This window comes from Rhamphochromis longiceps, linkage group LG8 (assembly GCF_057381845.1).
Source record: "Rhamphochromis longiceps isolate RC_006_pf linkage group LG8, R_longiceps_female_GT1.1, whole genome shotgun sequence".
Lineage (NCBI taxonomy): Eukaryota > Metazoa > Chordata > Actinopteri > Cichliformes > Cichlidae > Rhamphochromis > Rhamphochromis longiceps.
This window is the reverse complement of record NC_140564.1, coordinates 14,636,677-14,650,259: the sequence shown is the minus strand read 5'-3', so window position 1 is coordinate 14,650,259 and position 13,583 is coordinate 14,636,677. Positions and strand designations below refer to the sequence as shown.

The 13,583-nt window shown below is 42.5% G+C and overlaps 1 protein-coding gene and 1 non-coding gene across 5 annotated transcripts in view; one reads left to right on the top strand and one right to left on the bottom strand.

Moving 5' to 3' along the window:
• rhbdf1b (rhomboid 5 homolog 1b (Drosophila)) overlaps nucleotides 1–7,816 on the top strand; it is a 45,672-nt gene extending 37,856 nt beyond the window's left edge. The window contains exons 9-17 of one of the 4 annotated variants that reach the window (XM_085415897.1): nucleotides 595–756; nucleotides 1,134–1,234; nucleotides 1,427–1,490; nucleotides 2,017–2,111; nucleotides 2,245–2,320; nucleotides 2,659–2,759; nucleotides 2,908–3,061; nucleotides 3,165–3,388; nucleotides 4,186–7,816. In XM_085415897.1, coding sequence (XP_085272023.1) covers nucleotides 595–756; nucleotides 1,134–1,234; nucleotides 1,427–1,490; nucleotides 2,017–2,111; nucleotides 2,245–2,320; nucleotides 2,659–2,759; nucleotides 2,908–3,061; nucleotides 3,165–3,388; nucleotides 4,186–4,381 — 1,173 coding nt within the window. In that variant the 3' untranslated portion in view covers nucleotides 4,382–7,816. The remainder of the gene's footprint in view (nucleotides 1–594; nucleotides 757–1,133; nucleotides 1,235–1,426; nucleotides 1,491–2,016; nucleotides 2,112–2,244; nucleotides 2,321–2,658; nucleotides 2,760–2,907; nucleotides 3,062–3,164; nucleotides 3,389–4,185) is intronic. The other 3 variants (XM_085415896.1, XM_085415895.1, XM_085415894.1) reach the window with 3 other exon arrangements.
• Nucleotides 2,426–2,519, bottom strand: trnai-uau (transfer RNA isoleucine (anticodon UAU)). The gene is made up of 2 exons: nucleotides 2,482–2,519; nucleotides 2,426–2,461 (listed from the first exon to the last, which is right to left on the bottom strand). It is a non-coding gene; the product is annotated as a tRNA-Ile (tRNA).
• Nucleotides 7,817–13,583: the final 5,767 nt, after the last annotated feature.

Genomic DNA, 13,583 nt, shown 5'->3' with positions numbered 1-13,583 from the left:
ACTTCCAGTCTTTTATCCACCGCCTTTCACACTACTAAAAATTGCAGGCGAGTTTGAATCTCAGTGACCTCTGCCTCAAGGTCAGAGGTCAGAAGTCGAGTTTTCTAAAAATCTTGTGAATGCGATAATTAAAGAACAAAGTGATGTAGAATTGAAAGAGGCTGTACGCCCTCTTTAACCATAAGTGTGTATAATCTGCTCATGTATTCATGAACACTTGTTGTATTAGCTACTAATACACACAAATATCATATAAATATAATGTATAAATAGTACAATAAAGCAATGGAAAAATGGTTAAGTGTTAGTTTAAAGTTAAATGATTCAAACGCATGTCGAAATTAAATGCATGTATGATTTTTGACTAAATAAAGGAATAAATGGTTAAAATATACATTTTCTGTTGTAGTAGTATTTAAACACACCAGGTTCCATATTTAAATTAATCACACAATCTTCAGTTGAAATGAATGCGCAAATGTATTTGTTTGTTTCCTGTGGCTGGTGTCTTGAAAGACTTATTTGACAGAGGTGTTAGGATCTACATGGACATTTTTCTTTTCAAATTGTCACGTCATCTCTTCTTCGCCACAGGAAGCGCTGATTCACCTGGGAGCCAAGTTTTCCCCGTGCATGCGTCAGGATGAAGAGATCCACAAGCTGATCCAGGAGAAGCGAGCACTAGAGAGAGAATCGGGCTGCTGTGTGAGGAATGATCGCTCCGGCTGCCTGCAGACTCTACAGGAGGAGTGTTCGGTCAGTCACACCAGCTTAGATTTGAAAGAGTCTCAGCACCAACCATGACCTGTTTATTTCAGGCACACTATGATTTTATTGAAACTTGTGCTCAGAAAATGATACCTTACTGATGGGCAGGTCACCTACCAATTGGAAGGTTGATGGTTTGATCCCTGTCTGCTCCAGTCTGCATGCCAAATATCTTTGGGCAAGATATTAACCCCAAGTTGCTCTCTGATGCTGTTGGAGTGTGTATGCATGTTAGGTAGAAAACAGTGAATGAAGCATGTTGTGTAAAGCACTTTCAGTACTCAGATAGTGCTATACAAGAACCAGTCCATTGACGTATAGTGTCAGTGCATTCTGAATATACATGGCATGTCTTTGCTCTGCAGAGCACACTGGCAGTGTGGGTGAAGTGGCCTCAGCACCCCAGTGCTCCTTCTTTGAACAGTGAGCTCCGGCAACATGGTGCCGTTTGCCATCAGGACCCCAGGTAACATGATTATCATTCTTCAGCTTTAATAGAAAACAATTTTGGATGAAGGACTCATAACTTAAGACAAGAGCAACAGTCTGCCGGACAGACTTTGTTTTTATCCATGTGTGGGCTGAGCTGTTGGAGCCGACTTACCCTGCTGGAAGACGTCAGTGTTCACTCTTATTTCTTGTACTTTTGATTTTGCAGAATCTGTCTGGAGCCAGCCTCTGTTTCACCGCATGAGTGGCCGGATGACATCACTTCTTGGCCTGTAAGCGCAGTAACATGTTATCAGTCTAACCTCACAACATCCACAGGGTTAGATTAAGGGTTTGGTTTTATTTAAAACAAATGCTAAACAGGCCACTGTTCGGAAACTAGGAGATACATTTCCACTGAAGTCTTTAAGCATTTTTCAGTGTTACAGCTAAAATTCGTAACCAAAGCCAAACCCTACCCCTAACTCCAGATGGGCCAAGTGTTCATCTGATACTATTATTTATCAACGAGTAGATACATGGATCAGGTAGTATCAGATAGCAATGATTCTGTTTCTAAGCCAGTCATATACCAAAAGGCTAAGATGTCTGATTATACAACTGTAGCTCAGTACAACTGTACTGCAAGAGAGTCTCTAAAGACTAATGTAATATTGCATTTAAGTGGTTTGGTTCAAGTCAATGTGAGGCAAACAGTTGTCTCCTTGTTCTCCTTGTGTGTGTGTGTGTGGTTTTTTTTTTCTAAACTGTTGTAACTGTAATCCGATGAGAAACTTTCACTGTGGTTTTGATTTGTAGGTTTGCACAAGGTTCAACTCGGGGAATCACACTAACCTCCCCCACATTGATTGCACCATCACAGGCCGGCCCTGCTGCATCGGAACCAAAGGACGGTGAGGATCGGGATCACTTATTTACAACACGTGCTCAGTAACAGCGTCAAACATTAACAGTATCTTTATAAATGTGTTTGAATAAAAGATTAGTACACTGATCTCTACTTAAAAACCTGAATTCGTGTTGCAGGTGTGAAATAACTTCTAGAGAGTACTGTGATTTTATGCATGGCTACTTCCATGAGGAGGCTACGCTCTGCTCACAGGTAGGACAAACAGCACACACACACCTTTTTTAACTGCATGTTTAAAAACAGTGGCCTGTGTAAATTTGCTCCTTTAAGTGAGAGCCTGGTGATTTAAAACATTGTTGCTCCAGGTGAGGCTCGAACTCACAACCTCGGCATTGCTCTGCAGGTTACTGTCGTATAAGTACCGCGCGCTGACCGATTGCGCCACTGGAGCCTGCAGCACACAGTGCAACAGAATGGACTGTGGACTGCATTCACCTCTGGCACGTTCCACCACAAGGTGGCAGCAGAGCATCACTGACTGTTGTAGCCGTAACCCTGACTGATTGTATTGTTGTTTTCATTTGTGTCAGGTGGCCTGCATGGACGATGTCTGCGGTTTGCTGCCTTTCCTCAACCCAGAGGTCCCTGATCAGTTCTCTCGGCTCTGGTTGTCCCTGTTTCTTCATGCTGGGTGACTGCACTCTTCCTTTCTCCCTTCAGTATTTAAAGCAGCCATGAAGATGTTAAATTATGGGAAAAACTTAGTTGCCTGAATACTTCAGTGAAAATGTGCATGCATTTGTGGAATGTTAAGGATAACTGGTTGCTTGTCCCTGCAGAATTCTGCACTGCTTGGTTTCGGTGTTGTTCCAGATGACGGTGCTGAGGGATATAGAGAAGTTGGCTGGCTGGCTCAGAATCTCTATTATCTACATGCTCAGTGGCATCACTGGCAACCTGGCCTCTGCCATCTTCCTGCCCTATAGAGCAGAGGTACAAGCTGATGTTGATGTTGCCAAAAAATATCATAGTTATACATTGTTTTCATTTAGTCGATCTGTGTGCGATCTATAGGTGCCTGTCTTTTTCTTCCCAGGTGGGTCCTGCTGGCAGCCAGTTCGGCATCCTGGCTTGTCTTTTTGTGGAGCTGTTTCAGAGCTGGCAGATCCTCGAGCGACCGTGGCGAGCGTTTGCTAAGCTGTTGGCCATCTCTGTGTTCTTCTTCTCTTTCGGTTTGCTTCCCTGGATCGACAACTTTGCCCACATCTGTGGTTTCGTTTCCGGATTCTTCCTGTCCTTCGCCTTCCTCCCATACATCAGGTAAGTGACTATTGCTCTGTGTGCTTTTCTATCCAGGCTTTACTGCATTGGCAGTACATTCGAGGCCATTTTAATGCTAAGAAATGAAGCAGCTGCTAATCAGATGCTTTCTAGATGGTATTACATGGTAGGTCAAAATGTGACCGCACTTTTATGTGTGTTCAGTCCAGCTCTTGTGTAGCTCTTGTGTAATCTAGCATACCTCAGTGTTGTCTGATGGAGTAGAGGGATTAACTGAAGGGCCAGATGCATCTCTTAAACACTTTCATCTACTGTTTATCTGCTTCTACTACTTCTCCTTTCCTCTTTTCTTTTATCTTTTCTATGTTTTTTAAGACAGGCTGCTAGTAACAAAGTGCCTAAAGATACAGTTTAAAACAGATTCTGAATACGAGTGAAAAAGCAGTAAGTGTCCAAAGAAAAGCTGTGAAAGACCTTCAGAAAGCCTGGAGGACTACTGCTGAAGGAAGGTCTGACTCCTTGGAAGCAAAGTATAAAGAAATGAAAGGAACAGTTCACATGTTGTGGAAATTGAAGAGACTGAAAACTGTTGCCACTACTTTATATTTAAAGCTAAATTAAGCTGGCGCTAGTTAGCTTAGCTTAGCATTCACTTGACTTACCTCTAGATTCTTTATTCTTTCCTTTGACTGAACGTTTCCTCAGTCTATATGCAGTGTTTTCATTCCCTTCATCACTTTCATGATTTAAGAGGTTTGATGCAAAACAATGACCGTTCTCTGAGGGAAGTAATGATGTCACTGTTGTTTTGTTGTTGTTGTTTTTTCACCCACCAGCTTCGGCCGTTCCGATATGTACCGAAAGCGAGTCCAAATCTGCGTCTTCCTGCTGATCTTCCTGGGTCTGTTCTCCGCTCTGGCCGTTCTCTTCTACATCTACCCCGTGAAGTGCGACTGGTGCGAGTACCTCACCTGCATCCCCATCACAGACAAGTTCTGCGAGAAGTACGACCTAAACGCACATCTCCTCTGACTGTTAGTCCTTGGAGTCCAAGCTGATGTCCACTGATAAGATTAGGATGTGTGAAATGGTGCTTGGCAGCACTTACGACTGATAAAACCATCAGTATTTCTAGATTTTGTACGGACTGGTGAATTCCAGATGTATTTTTTCAATATACAAAACAACATGCATGAAAGCCTTCAATATGCATGAAAACAAGGAGAACAATGGACTAATAACTGATCTGTGTGTGACTGATCTTGTCCTGGGCTATTCAATGTCCACTTGCACTGGCCAGTAACAGTACACCTTAGTGGCCACATGGAAGTTTTATTTGGTACTTTTTACCCAGCAGTCACAGCTTCCTGGACGCTCTGCCGTGAACTCTAAGGACACAAGGCTCTAAATTCATCAGCGTGCCTTACTGATACAGCACAGCCTCTGACTTTAATGTCTGTGGAAACTGCTTTCAGACACAAATCATGTCAAATATGTTTTTTACTTCAGTATTTGGAGGCTGGAATGCCATTTTGTTTATTTGTTTACCACTCTGGAAACCACAGCCTTTAAAGCACTCCAGTCACAAATGGATGTTCTGTTTTTTTAATATTCACCTCTTTTTTTTATATATATATATGTTTACAAAAAACAACAACAAAAACAAAAACAGGTGGGTTCATGCGCTCAATCGTAGAAAGCTGTTAAAAGGTGAATTTGTGTATGTGTGTGTGTTTTATTAAAAGTGGTGGCGTTTTAGCTACCTGGCAATGAACACAAGAGGACAAATCCGTGACTGTGTGTTGTCTGTTCTCAGATAGCCAGAGATTGATGCTTAAACTCACAACCTCAGCATTGCTTCATAAGTTAGTACTCTCTACCAGACTGCACCACTGGAGCCCACTGTGTCTGTGGTTTTTGAGTTTGTGAATTGTCATGAATGACTGTGACTCGCACAGATCTTTTTTTTTAGATGTGTCCTTGATCCAACACAGCTGATTTAAATGGCTAAATGACCTCCTCAACATGTCTTGAAGTTCTCCAGAGGCCTGTTATGAACTAATCATTTGATTCAGGTGTGTTGACCCAGGGTGCGATCTAAAACCTGCAGGACTCCAGCCGTTGAAGCCTGGAGTTCCCCGCCCCTATTTTAGACCATGGTCGACAACCAGGGGCAGAACTGGCCTGGGAAAGACTCCAATCTGGTCCGCTGAATGGACTTGGAAAAGCTGCATTTTTTGGACTTTTAAATTATTTGAAAACATTTTACAACTTTTTCTGATAACAACACCCCATCCCCACCACCACAGCTGCTCATATTGCACCACAGTAATCAAGTAATAGATAAACAATAACATAACAAAAACGTTCCTGTTTTTTCACTACTGACTATATAAATGTATATTTATTTACAACAAATCCACAAAAAAGGACATTTTCTGTGAGTTAACACAGAAACTTTGTTTTATAATTACAGGACAGTCTGGCCAGTGAGCTACCAGATCATTTTCTGTCATTTTACACATTTATTTCTTAACTTTGAAGTTGTGTTTTTAATACATTAACATCATTAATCACTCCTTGAAATGGAGAATCCATTATAATACACAGAATTCAAAAACACGTACACTTTTTGTTTCAGTGAATATAGATATTTTACTTTACGTTACTGCTAACAGAAGTGATTCTTTTTTTATGGTATATCATAATGAAATTGGCATATAAACTGACCTTTTCGGTTTGTCAGATAATCAGTAACCCTCTCTTGGGCACGCAGAAAGAATCAAATCAGATGTGACGCCTCGTGAGTGCAATAACGTAAGCCGACAATGATGATAGTGCCCTTTTACACTGAAACTATAAACACCATTAAATACTGATGGCTAATTTCTTAACACTGGTCAGAGCCCAGAGCCGGACAAATACAAGTCTTGCTGCGTTTGGGGAACGGCCAATAGATGGCAACCCGAGACCAATAACTTACAGGTTGGGTGAAACATGACCGCCGCTGAGGGTGCGAAGCTCAAATTACAGCAATGCTGTTGTGGTGTTTTCGGGGATTTGAATGTCATTAATTCAAGCAGAAGGTTTATTAGCGTGCAGAGCGCTTATTGCGGCCCCTGATGCTCACCGCGTGTTGCACCGATGGGTTTGTTGACGCCGGCGCTTTCTTCCTCCTCTCTTTGAGCGTGCACGGACACACGCACACGCTGGCGTTTGCATGCACATACACACGTGTGATTGCTCTGGCATTCATTAAGTCTTGTCTGTAATTGACTCTAAATAAGTGCGCACTTATGCTAGAGAGGAGCTAAGAGGACAACACTGATCTGCATACACAATGGAGCAGAAGTTGTCTTTGTACGACTAGCTGGAGTTGACTTTGGTGTTGTGATAATTGTTGTCCTACTCTCTTTTATTATTAATATGCAACTGGGCCAGGAATGCAGGATTAACAATTAATTGACAATTAATTAATTAATCTAAAAATCTCATATTTGATCAAAATCCGGCTTGATTAGATGCTTTAAGACAGTTCTGCAAGCATGAAAGAAAAAACAGTAACGCTTCATAATACAGCCTGTGCAAGGGTGTAATTCCCCAGTAATTAAATGGACTTTAAATTGAATTGTAATTATAAGAAACAAACAAATAATAATTATATATGAATGCATAAAAAGAAAGAAAGACAGATAAATTTAAAAAAGAAAAGTTCCCCACTCCTTACAGCTTGAGGGCCCTGAGCAGTATCTTTACTGTTCCTATGACTGCGCTCTTCTGGACCGAGATCTTGGATGTTCCTGGGATCTGGAGACACTGGCCCAGTTTGGGGTTTCTGCCCCGACTGCTGCGATTACCACTGGGACCACTGTTGCCTTCACCCTCCACCCTATTTCCCCAGCTTCTCCTGTTCCTTCTTCCTGATATTGCTGTCACTTTCTATCACTATCACTTGGTTTGTCCGTCTGTATCTAGAAGTTCCACAGGATCTTTGCTTGGTTATGGTCAACCACCACTCCCATTTTCCCCTATACTATGCCAGCCACTTGGTTCTGGTGTTCCATGTATGCCCTGCCTGCTAGCCTCTTGCTCCCTGCTGTTATGTGCTGGATTGTCTCAGGGGTATCTTTGCACACCCTGTACCTGGGGACCTGCCTGCTGTGGTGTCCTGGTTCCTCAACAACTGAGCCGGTATGGCTTCAGTTATGTGTCTCTCAATCATACCCCAAAGTAAGCTTGAGTAGCATGAAGGACCTAGCCAGGGGACACTTACTGGACGTTTGCCATGGTCAGGATTCAAACCCCAAACCTTTTGTTCCAAAGGCTGTTTTTTTGTTTGTTGTTTTGTAATCACCAGCAGATTGTGTTTTGTTTTTTTTAAATGAATTTGATTATACGTTGATCAAGTTGAGACTGCCAGTAACCGAGTTGAGATTTTTATACGTAGCATTTAAGTGAAATAAAACTTGAGCACTATAAAAAAATCACTGCACTGCTTTGTTTGCACAATTTCTACAGTTGGAACTGTCTGGACTCTTTGGACAGCATGGTGGCACAGTGGATGGATAAATGGGTAACACTGTTCCCTCACACGAAGAAGGCGCCGAGTTCAACCTCCTTTTTCTCTGTGGGCTTATTTAAATTTCATAAACTAAAACTTTGTGGTGATTTGTGATTTTATACTATAAGAAGTCTCCTATGATCTCCTTTTTCTGTGTTGTGTATATGCTGTATGGCTGAGCAACTAACAGTGACAAGTTAATGACTCTGCGTTCAATTCCTGAAAAATAATCTCATTCTGTCATCTACTGGCTGCTTGGTGTAATTAAGGCAGCACCCAAAGCCATTACACCCCCCCCCGCCCAACAACAACCACCACCCTGCCCACCTCCCCATCCCAACCTCACCACTCAGACTCCTCAGAGGAAATTATCTCTCCCTTCTCACAACCCCCCCCAAAACACGCACACACACTTCTGCACTGATCCCTTCTCCAATCCAACCCCTGTCACGTCCACCTCCTCCTCATGCTCATTTCATGCCTCCCTTTTTCCATCACTCATTCATCATTTGGTTTTTCTAGTCCATCCATCCATTTTGCACACCCCCACCCCTGAAACTCTCCATCAAGGCTCCCATAGAGATGGTAATGTAACATGAAGAGGGTGGTATCTGCGACCCATTGATCAGCATCAAACGAGACACATTTAGATACCCCTTCGGTGCTCCCTGAACCTCCCCCCACCTCCTTGTGTAGTGTTGTAATGGTTGGTTGGTTTTTCGGGCCTGATAGGAGTAAATTAAACTTATGTCACTTGCAGGTATGATTGATTGATAGATAGATAGATAGATAGATAGATAGATAGATAGATAGATAGATAGATAGATAGATAGATAGATAGATAGATAGATAGATAGATGTAACTATTGCGTGGAAAGATGGAAAGGTGACCCTGAAATGGGACCCTGACAGCTGGCCAACAGGTGGCAACTGACAGACCCTCTCTCTTCATTGTGCCTGGAACACATAATAATACACACAGACTCCTCCGACTCAGCACCCTGGCCATCAGGTGAAGGAGGCTACTAAGTGGGCAAGGGAGGGGTGGCTGTATTTATATGTGTGTGTGTGTGTGTGTGTGTGAGTGAGAGAGAGAGAGAGAGAGAGAGAGAGAGAGAGAAGGGGGAGGTGTACCTGTACCGCAGGGCTTGCACACACCTGGCTGATGATCCCACCTATGTCAGAGCTGATGGAGAGTAATGTTATAGCACCCTCCCCCAACATGGTCCCATACACCACCTGGACTAATGCTGAAAAACCTTCTCCCTCTAGTGTGTGTGTATTCACTATAAATCTTTATCTAGTAGCTGCTTAATCTGCGAGCTTCACAAACATCAAGCATGTGCAGGTTATAAGACAATCTCTGCTCTCTGAAACTGTAAGATGTGTATCCACAGTGACATTTTTGTACTAATGTTCCAGCTTGTCTACAGGGAGTGCAGAATTATTAGGCAAATGAGTATTTTGTCCACATCATCCTCTTCATGCATGTTGTCTTACTCCAAGATGTATAGGCTTGAAAGCCTACTACCAATTAAGCATATTAGGTGATGTGCATCTCTGTAATGAGAAGGGGTGTGGTCTAATGACATCAACACCCTATATCAGGTGTGCATAATTATTAGGCAACTTCCTTTCCTTTGGCAAAATGGGTCAAAAGAAGGACTTGACAGGCTCAGAAAAGTCAAAAATAGTGAGATATCTTGCAGAGGGATGCAGCAGTCTCAAAATTGCAAAGCTTCTGAAGCGTGATCATCGAACAATCAAGCGTTTCATTCAAAATAGTCAACAGGGTCGCAAGAAGCGTGTGGAAAAACCAAGGCGCAAAATAACTGCCCATGAACTGAGAAAAGTCAAGCGTGCAGCTGCCAAGATGCCACTTGCCACCAGTTTGGCCATATTTCAGAGCTGCAACATCACTGGAGTGCCCAAAAGCACAAGGTGTGCAATACTCAGAGACATGGCCAAGGTAAGAAAGGCTGAAAGACGACCACCACTGAACAAGACACACAAGCTGAAACGTCAAGACTGGGCCAAGAAATATCTCAAGACTGGTTTTTCTAAGGTTTTATGGACTGATGAAATGAGAGTGAGTCTTGATGGGCCAGATGGATGGGCCCGTGGCTGGATTGGTAAAGGGCAGAGAGCTCCAGTCCGACTCAGACGCCAGCAAGATGGAGGTGGAGTACTGGTTTGGGCTGGTATCATCAAAGATGAGCTTGTGGGGCCTTTTCGGGTTGAGGATGGAGTCAAGCTCAACTCCCAGTCCTACTGCCAGTTTCTGGAAGACACCTTCTTCAAGCAGTGGTACAGGAAGAAGTCTACATCCTTCAAGAAAAACATGATTTTCATGCAGGACAGTGCTCCATCACACGCGTCCAAGTACTCCACAGCGTGGCTGGCAAGAAAGGGTATAAAAGAAGAAAAACTAATGACATGGCCTCCTTGTTCACCTGATCTGAACCCCATTGAGAACCTGTGGTCCATCATCAAATGTGAGATTTACAAGGAGGGAAAACAGTACACCTCTCTGAACAGTGTCTGGGAGGCTGTGGTTGTTGCTGCACGCAATGTTGATGGTGAACAGATCAAAACACTGACAGAATCCATGGATGGCAGGCTTTTGAGTGTCCTTGCAAAGAAAGGTGGCTATATTGGTCGCTGATTTGTTTTTGTTTTGTTTTTGAATGTCAGAAATGTATATTTGTGAATGTGGAGATGTTATATTGGTGTCACTGGTAAAAATAAATAATTGAAATGGGTATATATTTGTTTTTTGTTGAGTTGCCAAATAATTATGCACAGTAATAGTCACCTGCACACACAGATATCCCCCTAAAATAGCTAAAACTAAAAACAAACTACAAACTACTTCCAAAAACATTCAGCTTTGATATTAATGAGTTTTTTGGGTTCATTGAGAACATGGTTGTTGCTCAATAATAAAATTATTCCTCAATAATACAACTTGCCTAATAATTCTGCACTCCCTGTATTTGCAACTATAGCTGTAGCTCATTTGCATTTCTTTAAAGCTTGGATCCATTATGGCTCAGTCACACCAGAGCAAAAATAAGATAGCAACCTCCTTGCAACTAGAAAAAAACTGATGATTGCTTGATGATTGGCAACACGCTGCGGTCTGTCAGCCTACACTGCTAAGTGCAACTCATATGCAGCGTGTCTCTTTGCAATAGGTTGCCATCTGGTTGCATTTTGGTTACATTTCTACATAAAAGCTAGGTTGCAGAGCACCTATGTGATGTCACTAATCTTGTGAATATTTGAATTTCTGCTTCAAATCAATGAGGTTCTGAATGGACTCTGAATATGAGTTAGTTCATACAAATTTCTGTGCCTGCTCTTTGCCAATTTATCACATTTAATTGCCGTATCATCACAGACTGCATATAATTGCCGACTTGACCCCATTCAGTTGCAAACTCATAGCAGGCTGATAGCAAATTATTGTTTTATTGCCATCTTGATACACTCAAGATGAGGGTGGCAACTGACTGCGAGTGGTCACAGACCTGGTTCATGTTTTCCAAACAACAAGTCATGCACATATATGTGCGTGCGTGTGTCTGTGTGTGTGTCTTGTTTCATGTTTTCCATGAAATTGTGGGCTGGGTTTGACATTAGTTTCTTAATGGACTTTGTTATATGCAACATTATCTTGTTGATACTTGTGCCAAATAATATCAAAGTGGTGCAACACCGTCCACACACACACACACACACACACACACACACACACACACACACACACACACACACACACACACACACACACACACACACGTCTCTGTCGTCTCCAGAGGACAATCCTCCCCTTCTATGCCATGTGTCCTCCAGCCGCCCTGAAGACTTGCTCTTATCCTGCACTCATGGGCTCACAGTCACTAATTACACACACACTCACATACACACACAAACAAACAAACACTCACACATAGGTGCACCGACATGCACGTACCTCATTAGCGATCACTCTGACAATGCTCTCTCCCTGAATGCCCTCTCAGACTCTCTCCAATGGTTAGTAATTCTCTTTCTTCCCCTCGCTCTGCGTGTCCATGTTTATGTGACCACCCACCCCCTCCTTCCTGTGCTCCCCCCTGTGTGTAGGTTACGTCTCACTGGATTCATTTTCATGGAATTGTTATGAGATGTTCACACAGTACACACGGGAGGAGGGGAAAGAGAAGAGAACGTTCAAAAGCAAAATAGAAAAGCGTGCTAAAATTAACCGTGCACTAAGTGGGCTGACATGAAGTCATCAGTGGGTGCTCCTCAAGGAACTGTATTAGGACCCCTATTATTTAGGTTATATGTTGTAATATTCCACAACTGAACTGTGACAAAAAAATAACAATAACACCGACACTGTAACACACATTGCATCAGAGGAATTACATTACATATACACAGCTACATTCTGAACCAAACATCATTTGTAACCCGATGATGCTTTCTATCCACACTGTGAAGAAAGTTATAACAAATTTCTAGTAACAATATCCCCTTGTAGTAGGCTGCAGCATTATTAAACTTTTCTTTTCCACTCATGTTTATAGAGTAACTGATATACTAGTAGCATATACCAAATGCCTCTGAACAGCAAGTCCCTTCCCCAAAATGAAAGCAAAGCTCAAAGCGTGTTAAGAGAGCGTGGTCATCTGCAAGTGCACACTCTTGCAAATTTAAAGAAAGTGATTTAGGGATGCATCTCTAGTTTGTTGCAGCACACCCCTATAGTGCTGAGCAGCTGTAAATGGAGTCCAGACTTCATGTGCCAACATTGGTTTTGATGCTTTAGATAGGTAAGTGGTGCATTGTCGTTCTAAAGCAACAAACAATTGCTTGGAATTGTTAGTCTGCTTACCGACTGATTCCGCTTATTGGTTCTTGCACTTGCACTACAATCAGCTGATTTGAGTTCTTGTGCCAGAGGAGGAAAGCAGTGCTGCAGTCTACGGTGTGGATAGGGGCATGACTTTTATTTTTATTGCACAAAAGGATGAGAGCGCAATGCTAAAGTGCAAACTGCATCCAGGACAGAAACAACTGCATTATGCTGCTAACACAACTTTGGCTCTTTGCAAGCATCTGCACAGAAAGCATGCAGACACTAAGCTAGGCAAAAACCCAGAATGATGTTACAGCTGAGTGAATGTCCAGCAAACAGACCTGGGAATAATTAAGTAACGTACTGAATTACGTTTAAGAAAAGTGTTCTGTGTAATGTGTGTAATACGTCTATTTTTTTTAGAGTAATGACACCAGCAACCTCCAGGAACCACTGTCACTCAGTTAGGAAATCCATATTTTTCTCCAACAACCGGTGGTCGTTTCAGATCTCAATGTGGACATGATGTCAAGTGAGAATCCTATAGGCGGTCACTTTAGAGGCAGAAAGGGAAGAAGAGGACAAGGACTAAGATTTCTGCCAAGAGGCAGAAACACTGTTGGTAGCTTCTTGGAAACACAAATCCACCATGGGATCATTGCCCAAAACCAGAATGCAAAGCCAGGTCTCTGAGCTGGTCTCTGTGAACACCCAACATCCAACCCAGTTGTCTTCTGCAGACTCTGACGCAAATTTTAAATGTGCAGCAACTATTTCACTGCATCTGTCCATAAGTGCAAAAACTACTTAGACAGACATGG